General features: G+C 45.7%; 1 protein-coding gene and 1 pseudogene across 6 annotated transcripts in view; one reads left to right on the top strand and one right to left on the bottom strand.

Annotated features, from left to right (window-relative positions):
• Window positions 1–22,115, bottom strand: part of GON4L (gon-4 like) — a 95,210-nt gene extending 73,095 nt beyond the window's left edge. For 5 of the 6 annotated variants that reach the window (XR_012089924.1, XR_012089925.1, XM_073008292.1 and 2 more), the window contains exons 1-2: window positions 22,027–22,115; window positions 18,169–18,699 (exon numbers count right to left, since the gene is read on the bottom strand). Coding sequence is in view for 3 of the 6 variants with exons in the window: in XM_073008292.1 (XP_072864393.1) it covers window positions 18,169–18,673 (505 nt within the window). In the remaining 3 variants the exon portion in view is untranslated. The remainder of the gene's footprint in view (window positions 1–18,168; window positions 18,700–22,026) is intronic. The other variant, XM_073008293.1, reaches the window with a different exon arrangement.
• On the top strand, window positions 14,654–15,786 carry LOC103223878 (26S proteasome non-ATPase regulatory subunit 7 pseudogene; annotated as a pseudogene).
• Window positions 22,116–22,681: the final 566 nt, after the last annotated feature.

The raw sequence follows: 22,681 nt of genomic DNA, 5'->3' as shown, positions 1-22,681 counted from the left end.
ACTTAGTTGAACATTTTCTTTCAAAACACATAGCCAGTCTCTATACTTGGGTCTCACTCTGTCGCCTAGCCTGGAGTGCAGTGGCATTGTTATAGCTTACTTCCATCACACCATCCAGCTAAATCTTCCTTTTTAATGGTGTTTATTCTAATAGAATTTTACTTGTTCTTCTGAATTTGACTTACATACCCTAATTTCCACTTATGCTGCTTCTTTCTTTGCCTCCTAAAAGTGAGTAGCATGATTTTAGCTTATAATTAGTTGATTTGTACTGTTCTCAGCTAATTTGGATGTGATGATCGGCCAGCCGTGGTGGTTCATACCTGTAATCCCAGCACTTTGGGAGGCTAAGGTGGGCTAATCGCCTGAGCTCAGGAGTTCGAGACCGTGCTGGGTAACATGGTGAAACCTCGTCTCTACTAAAATACAAAAAATTAGCCAGGCGTGGTGGCCGGTGCCTGTAATCCCAGCTATTCAGGAGGCACAAGAATCACCTGAACCTGGGAGGCAGAGGTTGCAGCGAGCCAAGGTCGCACCACTGCATTCCAGCCTGGGCAACAGAGTGAGGCACTGTCTCCAAAAAATAAACAAATAAAAATAAATTTAAAAAAAATAATGTTTGATGTTATGAACACAGAGTTCTTAGATTGGCAGTAAATAAGTTACAGATATGTTCTGAATAAGGTTTTGCTTTCTCTATTTCTCTTACCCTGCTCAGCTTCTCTTTCTGAGGTCTTTTAGCATCTAGCATATCTATAAAGGAAGGTGGGGTCCTAAAGGGCTCAGGGAAGGGGAATTAAATTGAAAAGCATTATGGAGTCAGAGAGAAAAAAAAGTTGTAGAAAAAAGGAACATTTCCTCTATGTAGAGTATGAAAAATGATTTTGTGGTGCAGCTGATAATGTGTTTTCAGGGACAGATTTTTTTTTTTCCAGACAGAGTCTCGCTGTGGGTCAGGCTGAAGTACAGTGGCACAATCTTGGGTCACTGCAACCTCCACCTCCCGGGCTCAAGCAATTCTCCTGCCTCAGCCTCCCAAGTAGCTGGGATTACAGGCGTATGTCACCATGCCTGGCTAATTTTTGTATTTTTAGTAGAGACAGGGTTTCACCATGTTAGCCAGGCTGGTCTCAAACTCCTGACCTCAAGTAATCCGCCCTGCTAGGCCTCCCAGAGTGCTGGGATTACAGGCATGAGCCAATGCACCCAGTCCTGCAGGGACAGTTTAAAAAGTAGTTCCAATTATTTTTCTTTTTTTTTTTTTTTTTTTCTTGCGACAGAGTTCCACTCTTGTTGCCCAAGCTGGAGTGTAATGGCACGATCTTGGCTCACCGCAACCTCCGCCTCCCGGATTCAAGAGATTCTTCTGGCTCAGCCTCCTGAGTAGCTGGGATGACAGGGATGTACCACCACACCCAGCTAATTTTGTATTTTTAGTAGAGATGGGGTTTCTCTATATTGGTCAGGCTGGTCTTGAACTCCTGACCTCAGGTGATCCGCCCACCTCCACCTCCCAAAGTGCTGGGATTACAAGCACAAGCCACCGCGGTTGGTCAAGTAGTTCCAATTCTTTGTTGTTGGTGAGACAGGGTCTTGCTCTGTCCCCTAGGCTGGAGTGCAGTTGTGTGATCTCAGCTCACTCTGGCCTCAACCTCCTGGGCTCAAGTGATCCTTCCGCCTCAGCCTCCCAAGTAGCTGAGACTACAGGTTCCTGCCACCATGCCCAGCTAATTTTATTTTATTTTTGTAGAGATGGGGTCTCACTATGTTGCCAAGTCTGGTATTGTACTCCTGCCCTTAAGCAATCCTCCCACCTCAGCCTCCCAATGTACAGGAATAGGTGTGAGCCACCATGCCTGACCCCAAATAATTTTTAAGTAGTAAAAACGTCAGTAGAAGAGGCTCTGCCTACCAAAGTGAACCTCTGTGTTTTGAGGGGCAATACTTGCTTAGATTTTAAAGTTCTGGTATGCTTGTTTAAAAAGTCATTTGTGGGCTGGGCATGGTGGCTCACAGCTGTAATCCCAGCACTTTGGGAGGCTGAGGTGCACAGGTCACTTGAGCTCAGGAGTTTGACACCAGCCTGGCTAATGTGGTGAAACGTTGTCTTGACAAAAAATACAAAAATCAGCCAGGCATGGTGGTGCGCACCTGTAGTCCTGGCTACTTGGGAGGCTGAGGTGGGAGAGTCATTTGAGCCTGGGAGGTCAAGGTGACAGTAAGCTGCGATCACACCGCTGTACTCCAGCCTAGGTAACACAGTGGGAACCTGTCTGAAAAAAAAAGTCATTTGTGGCCTCATGCCTGTAATTCCAGTGTTTTGGGAGGCCAAGGCAGAAGGATTACTTGAAGTCAAGAGTTAGAGGTTGTAGTGAGCCATTATTGTACTACTGCACTCTAGCCTGGGCTACACAGTAAGACTCTGTCTCTCTAAAAATAAATAAATAAATAAAAAGTCATTTCTAGCTAAGCCCAGTGGCTCACACCTGTAATCCCAGCACTTTAGGACGCTGAGGCAGCAGGATCACTTAAGGCCAGGAATTCTAGGTTGCAGTGAATTATGAGACCTCACTGGTTAAACAAAAACAAAAAACATTTCCATGCTGGGCAACTTACAGAGACCTTATGTCTGCAAAAAGTCAAAAAAAAAAAAAAAAAAAAAAAGAAGAAGAAGCTGGGTGTGGTCGTGCAGGTTTGCAGTCCCAGTTTTTTTTAGCTGGATGGTGTGGCTCCTGCCTATAGTCCCAGTGACTTGGTAGGATCATTTCAGCCCAGGAGTTAGAAGCTGCAGTGAGCTATGATTGTACCACTAGACTATAGCCCGGATGACAGAGTGAGACTTCATCTCTTCAAAAAAAAAAAAAAAAAAAAGTTTAAACACTAACACCTGCAGTCAAGAAACATGATTTAGGCTCGGCAATGCAAACCCAGAAGGCAGAGCTTGCAGTGAGCCGACATCACGCCACTGCACTCCAGCCTGTAATCCCAACACTTTGGAAGGCCGAGGTGGGTGGATCACTTGAGATCAGGAGTTCAAGACGAGCCTGGCCAGCACGGCAAAACGCTGTCTCTACTAAAAATACAAAAATTAGCCAGGCGCAGTGGCACGTGCCTGTAATCCCAGCTACTTGGGAGGCTGAGGCAAGAGAATCACCTGAGCTGAGGAGGTGAAGGTTGCAGTGAGCTAAGATCATGCCACTACACTCCAACCTGGGCAACAGAGTGAGACTCCTTCTCAAAAAAAAAAAAGAAAAGAAAAGAAAAAAGAAACATGATTTAACAATGTATCGCCAGGCGCAGTGGCTCACACCATAATCCCAGCACTTTCGGAGGCCTAGGCAGGTGGATCACAAGGTCACGAGTTCGAGACCAGCCTGACAAACATGGGGAAACCCCGTCTCTACTGAAAATACAAAAATTAGCCAGGCGTGGTGGCAGGAGCCTGTAATCTCAGCTACTCGGGAGGCTGAGGCAGGAGAAACGCTTGAACCCAGGAAGCAGAGGTTGCAGTGAACCGAGATCACGCCACTGCACTCCAGCCTGGGTGACACAGCAAGACTCCATCTCAAAAACAAACAAACAAACAACAACAAAAAAAGGTATCGATTGTAACAAAATGTCAATACTTCAAAATAATTCAACTATCTTTTCTATGCAGTATTTTCATTTTTTTCTACAGTGTATATGATGCTGCTGCATTCATAATCACAAAACTAAAATGTTATTTAAAATAAAGTAAAACAACAAAAAGAACATGTACTAAACAGCAAGGTTATGGGTGATTTTTATTTTCACCTTTAAAGTTTTCAATATTTTCCAAAGTAGATATATATGAACTATCAATCTTTCTTTCTTCCTGTTCTGTGTTACAAAAAATAAAAAAGTTACTTAAAGAAAAATTCTGGAGAGACTCTCACAGTGTACTTTTATTGCTATTACTTGTATATACAACTAATCAAAGTGCAAAGTAGTAGAATCAATTTTTGATTCTCCAGATGAATGAAGGGGAGTGATATAACAGATAATACTAAACAATAAATGTTTATCTAAATCTGGATATCTGTAAACTGATTTTAAATATCTCTTAATTACACTTATCAATAACTGAGTGACTATGAACCCATAGTTATTTATCCATTCCTTTTCTAGTATTCTAATCTTATAATTTCCTCCAGTTCCTTCTGAGAACTTATCTTGAAAAAATATTCAATAATCTTGCTGCCTTCTCTAGCTATTTATCATCACCCATTCCCCCACCGCAAAAAAAGGAACGAAGGCTGAGTACGGTGGCTCACGCCTGTAATCTCAACACTTTGGGAGGCTGAGGCGGGCAGATCACGAGCTCAGGAGATCAAGACCATCCTGGCTACAGGGAAACCCTATCTCTACTAAAAATACAAAAAATTAGCTGGGTATGGTGGTGGGCACCTGTAGTCCCAGCTACTTGGGAGGCTGAGACAGGAGAATGGCGTGAACTCGGGAGGCAGAGTTTGCAGGGAGCCGAAATCCGGCCACTGCACTCCAGCCTGGGCGACAGAGCAAGACTCCGTCTCAAAAAAAAAAAAAAAAAAAAAAAAAAAAGGCCAGGCGCGGTGGTTCAAGCCTGTAATCCCAGCACTTTGGGAGGCCGAGACGGGCGGATCATGAGGTCAGGAGATCGAGACCATCCTGGCTAACACGGTGAAACCCCGTCTCTACTAAAAAATACAAAAAAACTAGCCGGGCGAGGTGGCGGGTGCCTGTAGTCACAGCTACTCGGGAGGCTGAGGCAGGAGAATGGCGTGAACCCGGGAGGCGGAGCTTGCAGTGAGCCGAGATCGTGCCACTGCACTCCAGCCTGGGCGACAGCGCGAGACTCCGTCTCAAAAAAAAAAAAAAGAGGAAGGAAGTGGAGGGGAGGGGACGGTGGGGAAAGGGAGGGGAGGAGGGGAGGAAGGGAGGAAGGGAGGAAGGGAGGAGGGGAGGAGGGGAGGAGGGGAGGAGGGGAGGACAGGGAAGGGGGAGAGGGAGGAAATAAATCTCTGGTGTTTCATTCCTCCTCCTTTTTCCTTTTTTTTACAGACAAGGTCTTGCTCTGTCACCCAGGCTGGAGTGCAGTGATGCAATGAGATCTCACTGAAACCTTGAACTCCTGAGCTCAAACTGTCCCTGTTTCAACCTCCTGAGTAGCTGGGACTACAGGTATGCACCACCACACTTGGCTAATTTTTAAAAGTTTTCTGGGCCAGGGCAGTGGCTCATGCCTGTAGTCCCAGCACTTTGGGAGGCCAAGGTGGGCAGATCACGAGGTCAGGAGATGGAGACCATCCTGGCTAACACGGTAAAACCCCTTCTCCACTAAAAATACAAAAAATTAGTCGGGCGTGGTGGCGGGCGCCTATAGTCCCAGCTACTTGGGAGGCTGAGACAGGACAATCACTTGAACCCGGGCAGCAGAGCTTGCAGTGAGCTGAGACTGCGCCACTGCACTCCAGCCTGGGCAACAGAGAGAGACTCCGTCTCAAAAAGAAAAAAAAAAAGTTTTCTGTAGAGATGGAACCTAGCTATGTTGCCCAGGCTGTTCTTGAACTCCTGGCCACAAGATCCCCACACCTTGGCCTTCCAAAGTGTTGGGATTACAGGTGTGAGCCACTGTTCCCAGCCCCATTCCTTCCTCTTTAAATCCTTCATATAATGTCCTTTCCTCAACAAACTCCTGAATCTACTCTCCAAGATCATCAATCTTCAAATGTAACCTTTTTCTCAGGTATTATCCTTATCCCTCCTTTGCTACTAAATTTTAAAGTACCTTAGTTCTTTTTTTTTTTTTTTTTTTTGAGACGAAGTCTCGCTATGTTGCCCAGGCTGCGGTGCAGTGGCCGGATCTCAGCTCACTGCAAGCTCCGCCTCCCAGGTTTACACCATTCTCCTGCCTCAGCCTCCCGAGTAGCTGGGACTACAGGCGCCCGCCACCTCGCCCAGCTAGTTTTTTGTATTTTTTAGTAGAGACGGGGTTTCACCGTGTTAGCCAGGATGGTCTCGATCCCCTGACCTCGTGAGCCGCCCGTCTCGGCCTCCCAAAGTGCTGGGATTACAGGCTTGAGCCACCGCGCCCGGCCTAGTACCTTAGTTCTTAAAGCTCTCCTTCCTCTTTTCACTTTTACTACTACTTCTCCAGTGGTTCCTTCTCTGTTATCTTCTTCCTTAATGCAAGGTTTTCTTTAATCCACTGTTCTTCCCCCTCCATGTCTGTTTCCATGGAGAAGAACCATGACTAACACTGTGAACATTTCTAGTCCTTGCCTCTTACTAAATTTCAATCTCAGATTTCTATTTTTGCTTGCTGGCCCTATTGTCACCTCACATTCCATTTGAGGTAGGAGATGAGGACTTGTTTTCCAAGCACTGTTCAAAAGACCCCAGTGAACAAAACAGGAGCTGATCAAAAAACTGGCCAGAACCAGCTAAAAGCAAGATGGTGATGAAAGCCACCTCCTGGTGCCCTCCTTACATCTGCATGCTAAAAGAACCTCCCACCAGCACCCTGACAGTTTACAAATGCCATGGCAACTCCCAGATGTTACCTTATATGGTTTAAAAGGGGAGGGACTCTCAGTTCTGGGAACTCCTCACCCCTTTTCCAGAAAATCCATTAACAATCCGCCCCTTATTTAGCATATAATCAAAGTATAGCCATATATATATGGCTATATAGCTCTCATGCCTTTGGGGGGTCACTGTTGGCCACCCCCTAGATGCTCTGGGATTTTCGGTATTTGGTATGGGGACTCTCATGGGCTGATGCCTGGATACTCTGGGTATTTTGACATTTGGCACCGTTACATATTTTTTCCTTGTTGTCTTTGTATATATACAGCTAGCCAGCAACCCACAGGGCTGCCGCTGCTGCTACTTCTCTTTCTTGTGGAGCAGCCATTTCCCTTCCTCTGTTTCTCTAATAAACTTACTTTCAATTCACTCTGTTGGTTCAGTCATGATTCCTTCCAGTGCAAAGCCAAGAACCCTCCTGGGCTGAGCCCCAATTTGGGGTTCACCTGCATCATTCCTTGGTGACTATGAAGGGATCAATAATAAGCCAAAGGGAACTGAGGGAGACCTCTAGCCAGACCCTAAATTAAAACTGATTGGGTTGAGCACTGTGGCTCACGCCTGTAATCCTAGCACTTTGGGAGGCCAAGGCAGGTGGACTGCCTGAGCTCAGGAGTTCAATACTAGCCTGGGCAACACGGCAAAACCCCGGCTCTACTAAAAATACAAAAAATTAGCCAGCCATGGTGGTGCATACCTGTAATCCCAGGTACTTAGGAGGCTGAGGCACAAGAATTGCTTGAACCCAAAGACTGACTGGCACCATTTGGCCTCCACGAAAAGGTGAGTGTCCCCTTTGTTCCCCCTCAATGTGTGTTTTGTTTTTTGGGTTTTTTTTGAGATGGCATCTTGCTCTGCCACCCAGGGTGGAGTGCTGTGGCACGATCTCAGTTCACTGCAACCTCCGCCTCCCAGGTTCAAGCGATTCTCCTGCTTCAGCCTCCCGAGTAGCTGGGATGACAGGTGTCTGCCACCATGCCCGGCTAATTTTTGTATTTTTAGTAGAGACATTGGCCAGGTGGGTCTTGAGCTCCTGACCTCGTGATCCACCCGCCTCGGCATCCCAAAGTGCTGGGATTACAGGCATGAGCCACCACGCCTGGCCAATGTGGTGTGCTTTTTTTTTTTTGAGATGGAGTCTTGTTCTGTTGCACAGGCTAGAGTGCAGTGGCGCGATCTCAGCTCACTGCAAGCTCCACCTCCCGGGTTCACGCCATTCTCCTTCCTCAGCTTCTCAAGTAGCTGGGACTACAGGCGCCCGCCACCACGCCCAGCTAATTTTTTTGCATTTTTAGTAGAGACGGGGGGGGGGGGGGGGGGGGGGGGTGGTTCACCGTGTTAGCCAGGATGGTCTCGATCTGACCTCGTGATCCGCCCACCTCGGCCTCCCAAAGAGCTGGGATTACAGGCGTGAGCCACCGCGCCTGACCAATGTGGTATTAACTGATTTACTTTCTCTTTCACTCTCTTCTCTCTCCCTTTACCTTTTCAAATCAATCAGGAAATGGGAATGGTATCTCTAGGTTGTTAGGCAGTTCATTGTCCCTCATCATCTGGGTGCCCCAGACAGAAGCACACCTGGGCATCCATGTCCTTTGTAATTTACTTTGTCACCTTCTCTCTTGGACCTTTCTCTTTAGCTTCTAATGACCTGTCATTTTACTTTTCTGCTCTTAGTGCCTAAATGCATACTTATGTTTATCCTGTTGTCATGTTTGTAGTCTCTGTTTCAGCAATTTGGATAGTTCTTTCTATTCCATGTAAGGCAGGCTTTTGTTATTTTGAGAGGTATTCCTTTGTGCTGACTCTGGGATGTCAGAGTCACATTGTTCTGTGGCCCCAACTGTGTTAGGTCTCATGTCTTTGGGGCTCACTGTTGGCCACCCCCAGATGCTCCCCAGTTTTCAGCATCTGGTATGGGGACCCTCACTGGCCAATGTCTAGATACTCCAGGTTTTTCAGCATTTGGTGCCGTTTCATTTTTTTCCTTACTCTCTTTGTCACTGCACCCACTTCAGCAACTCTTCTAGTCCCTCCTAAAATCATAAATTTTCTTTTCTGCAATAGGTCTCTTCCTGTCTGTTTTTCTTGCTGCTCAAAATGAGGGTCCCAAATGAGCTACCCTGTTCAAGCCCATTTTTCTGGAGGCCCTGACCCTCTGACCTGATGATGACTCCCTGCAATACAGAAAAGCAGCCGCCTGAACACTTTTTTTTGGTGTCTCCACTGATGGGTGAGTTCTCCACTGTCTCAGGGACTCCAAGGACATCCCCTGAACAACTCCTCTCTTCCCCAATTCACATTTGCTGCTACAGGAGCCTGTTTTTCCTAGCTTCCTTTCCCTTTCCACCTCTTCCGTCTTCTTTTATCATACTTCTACTGGTCATGTCTCTCTAGGATTATGGGTTAGAGTCCCACCCTGGGACAGTCCCAAGGTCTTGGGTCCAAGATCTCTGATCTTGAAGTTGTCATGGTAAGGTGCCCCTTCATCCATCAATGAGTATTCTGGCTTGCTCTCTCTCTCTTTCTCTCTCCCCCACCAAAGAAACAAAGGGAAAGGTACCCCTCATCCCCCACTCTGCTTCCTTTCCCTCTTTTTCTTTTCTGCCCTTTTTAATCATCTCCTCCTCCTCTGAAGTTGAAGGGGAAAAAAAAAGCATAAAAGAGGTTTTTAAAATAAAACTGTTATGAAAACTACCTTACCCAAATTCTAGTCTACAGTTTCCTTGGATTACCTATTAGAAAAAACAAAGTTCAGCCATGTGAACAGGTTTCAAAATTGTCAGAAATAATTTAAATCCAGCTATCTTTAATAAAGTCCAAATGCTTTTCAAGTTCACATGAGTCTTTTGGTAAATAAAACTTGTTTTCAAATTATTAATAAAGACTGGGTGCCGCCACTCACACCTCCCAACATTTTGGGAGGCTAAGGTGGGAGGACTGCTAGAGCCCAGGAGTTCAGGACGAGTCTGGGCAACATAGTGAGACTCCATCTCTAAAAACAAAAATGTTAGCTAGGTGTGGTGGCACACACCTATAGTCCCAGCTACTCAGGAGGCTGAGATGGAAAGATCACTTGACCCCAAGAGGTGGAAGCTGCAGTGAGCTGTGATCATGCCACTGCATTCCAGCCTGGGAAACAGAAACCCTGTCTCAAAAAATCAATTAATTAAATAATTGCTGGAAATAGAAATGTCTTCAGAATTGTATAAATAAGACTAATTTAAGATTGTTGGCTCAATGAAAATAGCTGAATCTTCTGAGTTACTGGCAAAATGCCCATGTGTTTAAGATTCTTTCTTAGGGGTTCACCTAATGTTCAGAATTTAAAAATGGTTAACCAGGAAATAACTTTGAATGACCAATTTTGTCTAATATAGTTCTAGATAGGCACAGTGGCCCTCACCTGTAATGCCAGCACTTTGGGTGGCCAAGGCAGGTGGATTACTTGAGGTCAGTAGTTTGAGACCAGCCTGGCCAACATGGCAAAACCCCATCTCTACTAAAAATACAAAAATTAGCCAGGCGTGGTGGTGCATGCATCCCAGCTACTTGGAAGGCTGAGGCCCAAGCTCTTGAATCCAGGAGGCGGAGGTTACAGTAAACTAAGATTATGCCACTGCACTCCAACCTGGGTGACAGCGTGAGACTGTCTCAAAAAAAAAAAAAAAAAAAATTATAAATAATAATAAATTAGGTAAATGTAATGAGATAAATGCTTGTAAGTGAACTTTTTGTATAATTTAAAATCTTAAAATCATTTTGGATGCTTATTGGATGCCTGGGTCATTTCCAATTAAGAAAGGAATATTATATAGGGAAACATTTTACAATAAAATAAAAAATTTTAAAAACTGTAGAATGGTTCTCATCTATAAAATGCTAATATCTGATAGTTCAGGATTTCTTGCTTCCTAGGTTGATATAAAACTTACCAAAGAAGATGCGTTTTTATCGAGAAAAGGAATAATTGTGCCTAATTCAAAAGTTATCTAAAGGTTGGACTTGAAAAGGTAATTTATGAAACCAGGTAGAAAGGAACCAGTAAGTAGGGGAGAGATAGGTAAAGAAAGTTATGGACGTTCAGAGGTATTTTTGGTAAGGAAAATTATAAAGAAAAGAGAATAATTCTACATAAGAAAGAATCCTGCAAATCTCGGCAGGGAAAAAAAAGGATCTTATATGGTAAATTATTGTTCTAGAGTAGTAGAATGACTAGTTATTTAAGAAAAATGTAGTATAGGACAGGCACAGTGGCTTACGCCTGTAATCCCAGCACTTTGGAAGGCCGAGGTGGGTGGATCACTTGAGGATAGGAGTTCGAGACCAGCCTGGCCAAGATGGTGAAACCTTGTCTCTACTAAAAATACAAAAATTAGCTGGGTGTGGTGGCACACGCCTGTAATTCCAGCTAGTTTTGATGAGGCTGAGGCAGGAGAATTGCTTGAACCCGGGAGGCGGAGGTTGCAGTGAGCCAAGACTGCGTCACTGCACAGCAGTGTGGGCAACAGAATGAGACTCCGTCTCAAAAAAAAAAAAAAAAAGGGGGCCGGGTGCGGTGGCTCACGCCTGTAATCCCAGAACTTTTGGAGGCCAAGGCGGGCGGATCACAAAGTCAGGAGATCAAGACCATCCTGGAGGCCGGGCGCGGTGGCTCAAGCCTGTAATCCCAGCACTTTGGGAGGCCGAGACGGGCGGATCACGAGGTCAGGAGATCGAGACCATCCTGGCGAACACGGTGAAACCCCGTCTCTACTACAAAATACAAAAAATTAGCCGGGCGAGGTGGCGGGTGCCTGTAGTCCCAGCTACTCGGGAGGCTGAGGCAGGAGAATGGCGTGAACCCGGGAGGCGGAGCTTACAGTGAGCCGAGATCGCGCCACTGCACTCCAGCCTGGGTGACACAGCGAGACTCCGTCTCAAAAAAAAAAAAAAAAAAAAAAAAAGACCATCCTGGCTAACACAGTGAAACCCCGTCTCTACTAAAAATACAAAAAAAAAAAAAAAAAATTACCTAGGCATGGTGGCGGGTACCTGTAGTCCCAGCTACTCAGGAGGCTGAGGCAGGAGAATGGTGTGAACCCAGGAACCCAGGCGGCGGAGCTTGCAGTGAGCAGAGATGGCTCCATTGCACTCCAGCAGCCTGGGCAACAGAGCAAAACTCCGTCTCAAAAAAAAAAAAAAAAAGAAAAAAGAAAGAAACTTGAAAAACTAATTCAGGCCATGACAAGAAACAAGCGGTTGGACAAGCCTCACTATACCTTCCCCTCTCCCCTCTGGAACTTAGGAGGCCAGGTTCAAAAGGCCCTCTAAGAATATGAAAATAAAGTATTGCCCTTTCCCACAAAGGAAAAGATTGCTCCGTTTAACCAGGAAACTTAGTCCTATTAAAAACTTGGAAAGGGCCAGGCCGGTGGCTCACACCCGTAATCCTAGCACTCTGGGAGGCCAAAGTGGGTGGATCACGAGGTCAAGAGATCAAGACCATCCTGGCCAACAAGGTGAAACCCCATCTCTAGTAAAATACAAAAAAATTAGCTCGGCATAGTGGCACACGCCTGTACTCCCAGCTACTTGGGAGGCTGAGGCAGGGGAATTGCTTGAACCCAGGAGGCAGAGGTTGCAGTGAGCCGAGATAGCGCCACTGCACTCCAGACTGGGCAACAGAGCAAGACCCCATCTCAAAAAAAAAAAAAAAACTTGGAAAGAAGTATCCCTTGAAGATCAATTGTAATATAATCAATATGGAAGGGCCCCCACTCCCCATTAGGTATTGTTAAGCACTCCCATTGCTGTTAAACTTCGGGGAATCACTAGCTAGATACACCTGTCCTGGATTAAACAAACCTGTTTTTTGTGAATCCCTACAGGCACAAGACTAGGACACTATGACCTACACCTGCAAACCTCTGGAAGACTTAAAGTTGCCATTTCACAAGACAGATAAGTAGCAACCACCTCCTCCTGAGAAACACCTTACTTGTCCTTATTGAGTATAGGGACCACCCTAAAGCCCAGTGTGATACCCAGTTGTCCCTGTTCTTCTTGCTCCCTGCTTCTAATCAATCTAACTCACTGTGGAATAGGAACAAAACTCCATAGTAAACATTTCTAGAATTATAGCATCGGGAAATAGCATGCATGATTGCGGAATCTGTCATCAGCACCCTCAGGATAGACAGCATCACCCTCTGGTGCAACCTGCAAACCTCACAGCCATCTCCCCAAACCTCCTAATTGGCCATAGTGTTCCTCTGGTACCTAGGCCCCTACTTGTAAAATGGCTCTCTCCCACACTTAACAGATTCACCTGACTCCTCTCCAACCACCCTCCTACCCCCCTACTATTACCTGGACCTAGGACGCTGGGTATCTACAGCTCTAGTGTACTAATGATACTATCTTTTGCACAAATTGTTGTGACAATGACACAGAGACAGAAATTCACCATGATGCTTTGAACTAACCCTAGTGGCCAAATTCCCAAGGCCATGGGAGGGCAAATGGGATCCCACTGGTAAACACGGAGACTATACATGGTGCCTCCTCCAGGACTAATACATGCAAGGGAGAAACGACTGCTTAACCTGGAAAGATGGAGGTACCACCCTCTGGTGGAAAATGAGGGCTATCCAATCACCCGCATTGGAACCTGGAAAAGGTATCTCTATAGACCCAGTTTGGCAATAAAAAAATGCACAGCATACCTTGCAAGGATTCAATTTGTGACCCATCTGGGTTCACCTTTAGGGGAAGAAATCCTACCCCACACCCACTTCCAACCCTGTAGGGAACCATTTATTCTTCTAGGAATAGCTTTCTATTTTGCTTATCAAAACCTTGAAACACCAGTGAATGTATTTTGGCCACCATTATCCCTTCAGGGGGTATCCATTCATAACCCCATAAAACCTAGAAAAACAAGAAGTAAAAGAGCAATAGGATTAATTTTTACAGGAATTGGGACAGCAATAAGGGTGAGGGGTGGTGGCCCCGTGTGGGGGGCTTTGCATACCAGAAGTCAACGCTAAGAAACATAACTCAGGCCCTAGAATCTCTGGCCACCAACACAAGTCAGACATTAAGAAGAATTCAGGAATCTCTGGACTCTCTGGCAAATGTAACCCTGACAACAGACTAGTCTTGGATTGTTTATTGACTGAAAAAGGTGGAGTCTGCACTGTTATCAATAAGACCCGCTGCACATATATTAACAACTCTGGACAGGTTGAGGTTAACACTCAAAAGTTCTAAGAGCAAGCCACCTGGTTACATATATATAACCAGGGAACTGACCCCAACTATATCTGGTTGACCATAAAAAGTACCCTCCTGGCCAGGCACAGTGGCTCACGCCTGCAATACCAGTACTGTGGGAGGCTAAAGTGGGAGGATGAGTCAAGACCAGCCCGGGCAACATAGTGAGACTGTCTCTACAAAAAAATTTAAAAATCAGCTGGGTGTTGCTGGCACACACCTGTGTTCCCAGCTATTCAGGAGGCTAAGGCAGGAGGATCACTTGAGCCTGGGAGGTTGAAGCTGCAGTGGGCCACGATCGCACCACTGCACTCCAGCCTTGGTGACAGAGCGAGATCCTGTCTCAAAAAAAACCCAAAAAATAACAACAAAGAAAACACCCTCCCAAGTCTCACCTGGTTTCTACTCTTTTTAGGACCTCTAGTGTTATCCTATAACTACCAGTCTTTGGCCCTGCCTCCTACAGCCTCCTTGTAAAGTTTGTGTCTTCTAGATTGCAACAATTTCCATGTGAAGATGATGCTGGCACATGGCTTCCAACACATCCTTGTTCTGATCCCTTAGATGAGGCATCAAGAGATTTTTACTCCTCCAATGCTAGGCAGGGCCAATGCCCATAAAAACAACAGGAAGCAGTTGCAGAAGATGGACTTCCACCCTTCTACAACCCTGTTAAGACTGAAGGGGAGTATATAATGTGGGGAGTGAGGTAGGACAGAAGCAGGATTTGTTTTCCAAGCACTGGCCAGAGACCCTTGCTGAAGAAAACAAGAACAAAACCCTGATCAAAACAGGATGCAGCAAAGAAAGCAGCCAAAACCAGTTACAACCAAGATGGTAACAAAAGTGACCTTTGGTTGTTCTCACTGCTTATTACACACTAATTATAATGCATTTCCATGCTAGAAGAAACTCCAGTGGGTCACAGGGAGCCAGGCCTGGTGGCCACAGTGTATCATGAGGCTGGACCTGGTGATACAGAAGGTGGTGGTCTACCCCCAGGTATACTGCTCAGTGTGGTGGATCATTTCAACAGAATCAGCAAGGTTGGAAAACAGAAATGCATTCTTCATGTGCTTTTGCAGTCATGGCAAATGAAAGTACTTGATGTATCCAGCAGTTCTGCAGTCCCTTTAAATGAAGATGACACAGATGATTGTTTTTTAGCCCACGATTATTTGGAAAACACATATAGGATGTTTAAGAGGATGAATGCCAGAGAAAGAACAGTTGGGTGGTACCACACAGGCCCTAAACTACACAAGAATGACACTGCCTTCAATGAAATCATGAAAAGATACTGCCATAACTCAGTATTGGTCACTAGTGACATGAAGCCAAAGGACTTAGGGCTGCCTATAGAAGCATATATTTCAGGAGAAATCTATGATGATGGAACTTCAGCCTTGAAAACATTTGAGCATGTGACCAGTGAAACTGGAGCAGAGGAAGCTAAGGAAATTGGAGTTAAACACTTGCTACAAGACATCAAAGACACTACAGTGGGCACTCTTTCCCAGTGGATCACAAACCAGGTCCTGGATGTGAAGGGACTGAACTCCAAGCTTCTGGGTATCAGAAGCTACCTGGAAAAAGTTGCCACAGGCAAACTGTCCACCAACCACCAAATCATCTATCAGCTTCAGGAGGTCTTCAAGCTGCTGCCAGTCATCAGCCTATTGGAGTTTGTCAAGGCCTTTTTTTTTTTTTTTTTTGAGACGGAGTTTCACTCTTTTTGCCCAGGCTGGAGTGCAATGGTGTGATCTCGGCTCACCACAACCTCTGCCTCCCAGGTTCAAGCGATTCTCTTGCCTCAGCCTCCCGAGTAGTTGGGATTACAGGCATGCGCCACCATGCCTGGCTAATTTTGTATTTTTAGTAGAGACGGGGTTTCTCCATGTTGGTCAGGCTGGTCTTGAACTCCTGACCTCAGGTGATCCACCCTCCTCGGCCTCCCAAAGTGCTAGGAATACAGGTGTGAACCACCGTGCCCGGCCCTTGTCAAGGCCTTTTACCGAAGACCAATAACCAAATGGTGGTGGTGTACTTGGCCTCGCCGATCCATTCTGTCATCACCCTGCACAACCTCATCAACAAGATTGCCAACTGGGATGTAGAGAAGAAAGATAGGAAAAAGAAGAGAGCAAAAAAGGATACAAAAGACGACAAAGAGAAAGATAAAGGAAAAAAGTGATATAAAGAGAAAAAGGAGAAAATGTAAAACATATAGACTTTTTAATTTGTAAACTAAAATCTCATAAATTAAATCAGTGTGCCACTAGGGGGTTCTTTTCCACTTTAACTGCTTGTTAAAAAGCTGTCCTGGGCCAGGCATGGTGGCTCACGCCTATAATCCCAGTACTTTGAGAGGCCAAGGTGGGTGGATGACTTGAGGTCACGAGTTTGAGACCAGCCTGGCCAACATGGTGAAACCCCACCTCTACTAAACATACAAAAATTAGCTGAGCGTGGTGGCACACAAAATTAGCTGAGCTGTAGTCCCAGCTACTCAGGAGGCTGAGGCAGAAGAATTGCTTGAACTGAGGAGAGGCCACTGAGATTGTGCCATTGCACTCCAGCTTGGGAAACAAGAGCAAAACTACGTCTCAAACAAAACAAAACAAAACAAAACCAAACCAGGAGTTGAATTTTTCCCATCTTGAAAGACTCTTTCGGTCTGTTTCTGGTAATTTACAAAATTGCTAAATGGAATACACAAATTCCGTATGTTCTCTGCCTTGTAACACCATGAGTTCTAACCCTTCTGAACTCTGAGAATACCACAAGTTTTGGACCCATAGCATTCTCAGGCTTGGGATCCAGGCTCCGTATATTGTTTACCTTGAAAGACACAATTAAATGGATTGGTTTTAAAAAATAAAAACGGGCCGGGCGTGGTAGCTCATGCCTGTAATCCCAGCACTTTGGGAGGCTGAGGCAGGCAGATCACCTGAGGTCAGGAGTTCACGACTAGCCTGGCCAACATGGCGAAACCCTATCTCAATTAAAAATACAAAAAAAGCCAGGTGCAGTGCCTCAAGCCTGTAATCCCAGCACTTTGGGAGGCTGAAGAGAGCAGATCACGAGGTCAGGAGTTCGAGACCAGCCTGACCAACATGGTGAAACCCTGTCTCTATTAAGAACACAAAAATTAGCTGGGCATGGTGGTGGGTACCTATAACCCCAGCTACTCGGGAGGCTGAGGCAGGAGAATCGCTTGAACCCAGGAAGCGGAGGTTGCAATGAACCGAGATCGCGCCACTGCACTCCAGCCTGGGCAACAGAGTGAGACTCTGTCTCAAAAAAAAAACAACAAAAAAATTAGCCGGGCATGGTGGTGCATGCCTGTAATCCTAGCACTTGTGAGGCCAAGGTAGGTGGATCACCTGAGGTCAGGAGTTTGAGACCAGCCTGGCCAACATGGGGAAACCTCGTCTCTAATAAAAATACAAAAATTAGCCGGACATGGTGGCAGGCACCTGTAATCCCAGCTATGCGTGAGGCTGAAGCAAGGGAATCACTTGAACACGGGAGGTGGAAGTTGCAGTGAGCCAAGATGACACCACTGCACTCCAGCCTGGGCGACAGAGAGAGACTCCGTCTCAAAAAAAAAAAACCAAAAAAAAAAAAAGAAGTCATCTCCCACCACCTCTTCCAAGCAACCATGTCACCATCCTCTTCTGCAAGTGTATCTCTGTGTACTGTTCTCGGCCTATGTGCCCATACCATTTTCTGTCAAACCGCAATTCATCCTTCAAATTGGAAGGGTCATTCATCTCAAACAAAGGATGAGAGAATGGAATGAAAGGGATACAGAAGTGATTATAGGGAAAGGGAGGGGAAAGGAAAGTCTATATTCATTCATAAAGTTCACTGCTGGCCAGGCACAGTGGCTCACACCTATAATCCCAGCACTCTGGGAGGCCAAGGCGAATGGATCACCTGAGGTCGGGAGTTCCGAGACCAGCCTGACCAATGTGGTGAAACCCCGTCTCTACTAAAAATACAAAATTAGCCAGGAGTGGTGGCGGATGCCTGTAATCCCAGATACTTGGGAGGCTGAGGCAGGAGAATCGCTTGAATCCAGGAGGTGGAGGCTGCAGTGAGTCGAGATCCCACCATTGCACTCTAGCCTGGTGACAGAGCAAGATTCTGTCTCATGAAAAAAAATAGTTCACTGCTGACCCTTAGAAACACAACAGTTCTAATTCCGTACCAAATCAATATCCCCTTTCAGAAATACTACTCTGTAAAGGCACCCAGAAATAGCAATGGCAAAGAGGTATTGACAAGAATGTAACCTAGAGACCTTTTATACCTTACCTCCTTCTTCCTTGACTTCTTCACTAGGCTCTTCTGAAAAAGGCTCCTTTAGGATAGGATGATCACGTCTGTCTTCTTGGGTAACTGGCCCAGGCCTCAGTGTAATTTTTTTCCCTCTTTTTGAGCCAGTAGCCTGGAGTTTTCCTTTACCAATGTGTATATTAAGGGGGTGAAAAGACTCCAAGGAAGGTAGGGTGATTCCCTGAGAGATGGCAACATCAACACTTTCTAGAATCGGTACATTTGTGTCCTGGGTGAGCATCCCAGAGCTCAGAGATGTATCCTCCATACCAAGCTGATTTCCTGCATCCTGCACAGATTGTACTTCGAAGCCAGCTACTCTGCCATGACTTGGATCCCAGGACAGTGACACCGACCTCAAGTCCTTAACCTGGTCAGATTCTGGTTTAACAGCTGATTCTAGGTCTACGTTGTTTTCCTCCTGATTGCCTTTATGCTGCAGGGACTCTGTCACTGTAGTTCTTCTCTTCTTACAGGGCAACATTTTAAAAGTCCCACTTTTGTTCCATTCTGAAAGAAAAAAAACAAGTTCTTACTGCCTTCATATTAATTAATCGTAATAACATTTACTCAATTATCTTTTCATTTATTCATGTTCAATCACGAACACAATACTTCACACCAAACGCACAATTTCCCTTTAGGTGGAAGCTGAGAGACAGCAGTTAAGTAACTGAGTTCAAATCTCAACTCCACTGATTACTACTGATGGACTACTGTTACCTTGGCCAAGTGATTTAACTTTGCAAGTCTTCAGTATCCTCAACAGTAAAAAATAATTGCTCTTACTTCATAGAATTGTTACAAGAATTAAAGGGTAAGAGATTAATAAACATTGTTGTTATTACCATCAGGGTGGTAGACTAGCATGATGCTGAGAATAAACTGTGGGGTCAGACTATCTGGATGTTTCCCGAGTCACCTTCTCTCCAGCTTTATGACCTTGTGTGAGTTACTCATCCTGAATCTCAGTTTTTTCAGCTATAAAATGGAATATAGTAGCATCCACTTCATTAGATGGTAAATGATCAATACATGTTTGCTATTGCTGTTTCAATAAGCAGGTATTTCCAGGCCAGGCGCGGTGGCTCAAGCCTGTAATCCCAGCACTTTGGGAGGCCGAGACGGGTGGATCACGAGGTCAGGAGATAGAGACCATCCTGGCTAACATGGTGAAACCCTGTCTCTACTAAAAATACAAAAAACTAGCCGGGCGAGGTGGCGGGCGACTGTAGTCCCAGCTACTCGGAGGCTGAGGCAGGAGAATGGCGTGAACCCGGGAGGCGGAGCTTGCAGTGAGCTGAGATCTCGCCACTGCACTCCAGCCTGGGTGACAAAGCGAGACTCCGTCTCAAAAAAATAAATAAATAAAAAAATAAAATAAACAGGTATTTCCATTAACGGAAACAAATCAAAAGCAAAGCGTGACTGTTTAAAAGGTTAGGCTATGTTGGCCAGGCGTTGGCTCACATCTGTAATCCCAGCACTTTGGGAGGCTGAGGTGGGCAGATCACCTGAGGTCAGGAGTTCGAGACCAGCCTGACCAACATGGAGAAACCTTGTCTCTACTAAAAATACAAAATTAGCCGGGCATGGTGGTGCACGCCTGTGATCTCAACTATTCCAGAGGCTGAGGCAGGACAATCACTTGAACCTGGACATGGAGGCTGCCATGAGCCAAAATCGCTCATCATTGCACTCCAGCCTAGGCGACAAGAGTAAAACTCCATCTCAAAAAAAAAAAAAAAAAAAAGAAAAAGAAAAAGGGTTGGCTATATTAACAACTTTTGTGTTGAAACAAGGAAGATAAGAGTCCTACTATCCTCTGTGCTATGTTACTTCTTGGCTTTTTGCTTCAATTCTAGTTATCACATTTTAAGGGCACTACTGACCTAAACCAGAGGGTATCCTCTATGTTCTTTTAGTACCTGTTTGCAAACCTCTTTTACAATACTTATCAGTTTTGTAATGGTTTCTCGTCTTTCTATTTCTTGTCTGCTTCCTCCAAAACTATGAGCTTTTTGAGAAACAGGATTATTTCAATTCATATCCCTAACATCCAGCAGTATCTGGGTTTTTTTTGGAACAAGGTATTGCTCTGTCACCCAGGCTGCATTGCAATGGCATGAACATAGTTCACGGCAGCCTTGACCTCCTGGGCTCAAGCAACGCTCCCACCTCAGCCTCCCAAGTCATTGGGATTACGGTTCCATCCAAGCCACTGCACCAGTTCAGTATTTGGGTATTGTAGATACTCAGTGTATCACTGAGTATTGATACTCCACATGTCACTGAATATTGTAGATACTCAGTGAAAGCTCCCTGAATAATAAATGAAACAGAGGTTAAACAACTTATTCTGTGCAGCATTTGGGCCAAGTGTTAAGCATTATATAAAAACTGATGGTGGCTGGGCGCAGTGGCTCACACCTGTAATCCCAACACTTTGGGAGGCCAAGGCGGGCGGATCACAAGGTCAGGAGTTTGAGACCAGCCTGGTCAATATGGTGAAACCTTGTCTCTACTAAAAAATACAAAAATTAGCCAGGCGTGGTGGTGGGCACCTGTAGTCCCAGCTTCTCGGGAGGCTGAAGCAGGAGAATCACTTGAACCCGGGAGGTGGAGGTTGCAGTGAGCCAAGATCATGCCACTGCACTCCACCTTGGGCAACAGAGCAAGACTCTGTCTCAAAAAAAAAAAAAAAAAAAAAAAAAAAAGACATCTTATTACCCAGGAAAACTTTACTGTCATAAATAGATCCAACAATAGAATAAGCTGCCTTGTGTGAGATCACTGGCAATGTTCAAGCAAAGCCTGAATGTCCACTTATCAGAGTACTAGATGAAAGCTGGAACTAGAGAACTGAAAAACAAAAGTTATTTGTAACTCTAAGAGTCTAAGGTTAGATTTCGCTTTCTTTCTTTTCTTTCTCTCTTTCTCTCCAGAGACAAAGTCTCGCTCTGTTGCCCAGACCGGAGTGCAGTGGCAAGATCCTAGTCACTGCAGCCTCAGACTCCTGGGCTCCAATGACCCTCTGGCCTCAGCCTCCCAAGTAGCCGGGACTACAGGCACTTGCCACAACCCTCAGCGATTTTTTTTTTTTTTGGTAGAGACGGGGTCTCGATTTATTACCCAGACTGGTCTCAAACTCCTGGCCTCAAGCGATCCTCCCACCTCAGCCTCCCAAAGTGCTAGAATTATAGGCATGAGCCACCGCGCCCGACCTATAGTTAGTTTTAAACCTCCCTTCTGTTTCTCCAAGACATTAGGGGAGATTCTTCATCCCCTCAATCAACTGATGTCCTTAGTAATTAAAGCTTAATAAAACATGAAGATTTCGTTAGATTCCTGTGAGAGATGGTGGTGACTGGATGAGAAATAGAATGGGAGTAGCCAGGGCAACTCTTTTATTTCACAGATAATTACTGAGATCAAAAAAAGGAAAACAAAAGAAAAAGAAAGAAAGAAAGAAAAGGAAAAAAGACAGCTACTTCAGCTCCAGGCACCTCAAACACAACAGTAGCTCGACAGAGTCCGCTTTTTTGGGAACCCAAGTCGGACCAGCAGGGTGAATGAATGCCAATGTGGAGGCAGCCCCGGCACGGCCCTCTCCTAGGAAAACATTTTCAAAAGGGGTCCTAACCGCGCTTCCACCTCGGTGCCCAGGGCTGGCCCCAATCCCCATTCCCAACTAGAGACCTTCACGCCCTTAACTTCCGCTACGCATCCAGCGCCCACCCTCAGACCGGACCCTCTCGTCCTGGACATCGTTCGCCCAGGTGTCCCAGCTCCCACCTGCCTCTTCCCACCCCACCACACACAAACCTGTACCCTCACCTGCCGGCCTGATTCCGCGGAAACGGCTTTGGCACCACCGGAAGTCAGCCAACGACAGCGAATTGCGTGCGCGTCCCCGAGCCTAGGAGCGCCGCGCCGCAGGGCATCAAGGAGCATGCGCCTAACACTATGCGCCATCCCATTTGAGGGCAGAGTGAAGCCACAGCGCTAGTGCGTCAGTTATTGGCAAAAAAAATTTAAAGGCACTACTTGACTTTCTCTGCCCATGGAGTTAGCCTACTCAAAAATGAGGTTAAGGTTCAGTGGTTTAGATTAACAGCTAATTTAGGGGCCGGGCGCCATGGCTCACGCCGGTAATCCCAGCACTTTGGGAGACGGAGGAGGGCGGATTACCTGAGGTCAGGGGTTCAAGATCAGCCTGGCTAACATGATGAACCCTCGTCTCTACTAAATATACAAAATCAGCTGGGCGTGGTGGCGCACGCCTGTAATCGCAGCTACTCCGGAGGCTGAGGCAGGAGAATCGCTTGAACCCGGGAGGTGGAGGTTGCTAAGGCAGTCTTGGACTCAAGCTACAGTAATTATTCATATATGTACAATATTCTACATTTTACAAAATGCTCTCACATTTTCTTAGGTGACGTGGTCTCCACAATAAACTATGAGATTATTATATCATATTCCAGTTTGCACA

Source organism: Chlorocebus sabaeus, chromosome 20 (genome assembly GCF_047675955.1).
Source record: "Chlorocebus sabaeus isolate Y175 chromosome 20, mChlSab1.0.hap1, whole genome shotgun sequence".
In the NCBI taxonomy this organism is placed as follows: Eukaryota; Metazoa; Chordata; class Mammalia; order Primates; family Cercopithecidae; genus Chlorocebus; species Chlorocebus sabaeus.
The sequence above is the reverse complement of the archived record's forward strand: the minus strand, read 5'-3'. Positions and strand labels throughout refer to the sequence as shown.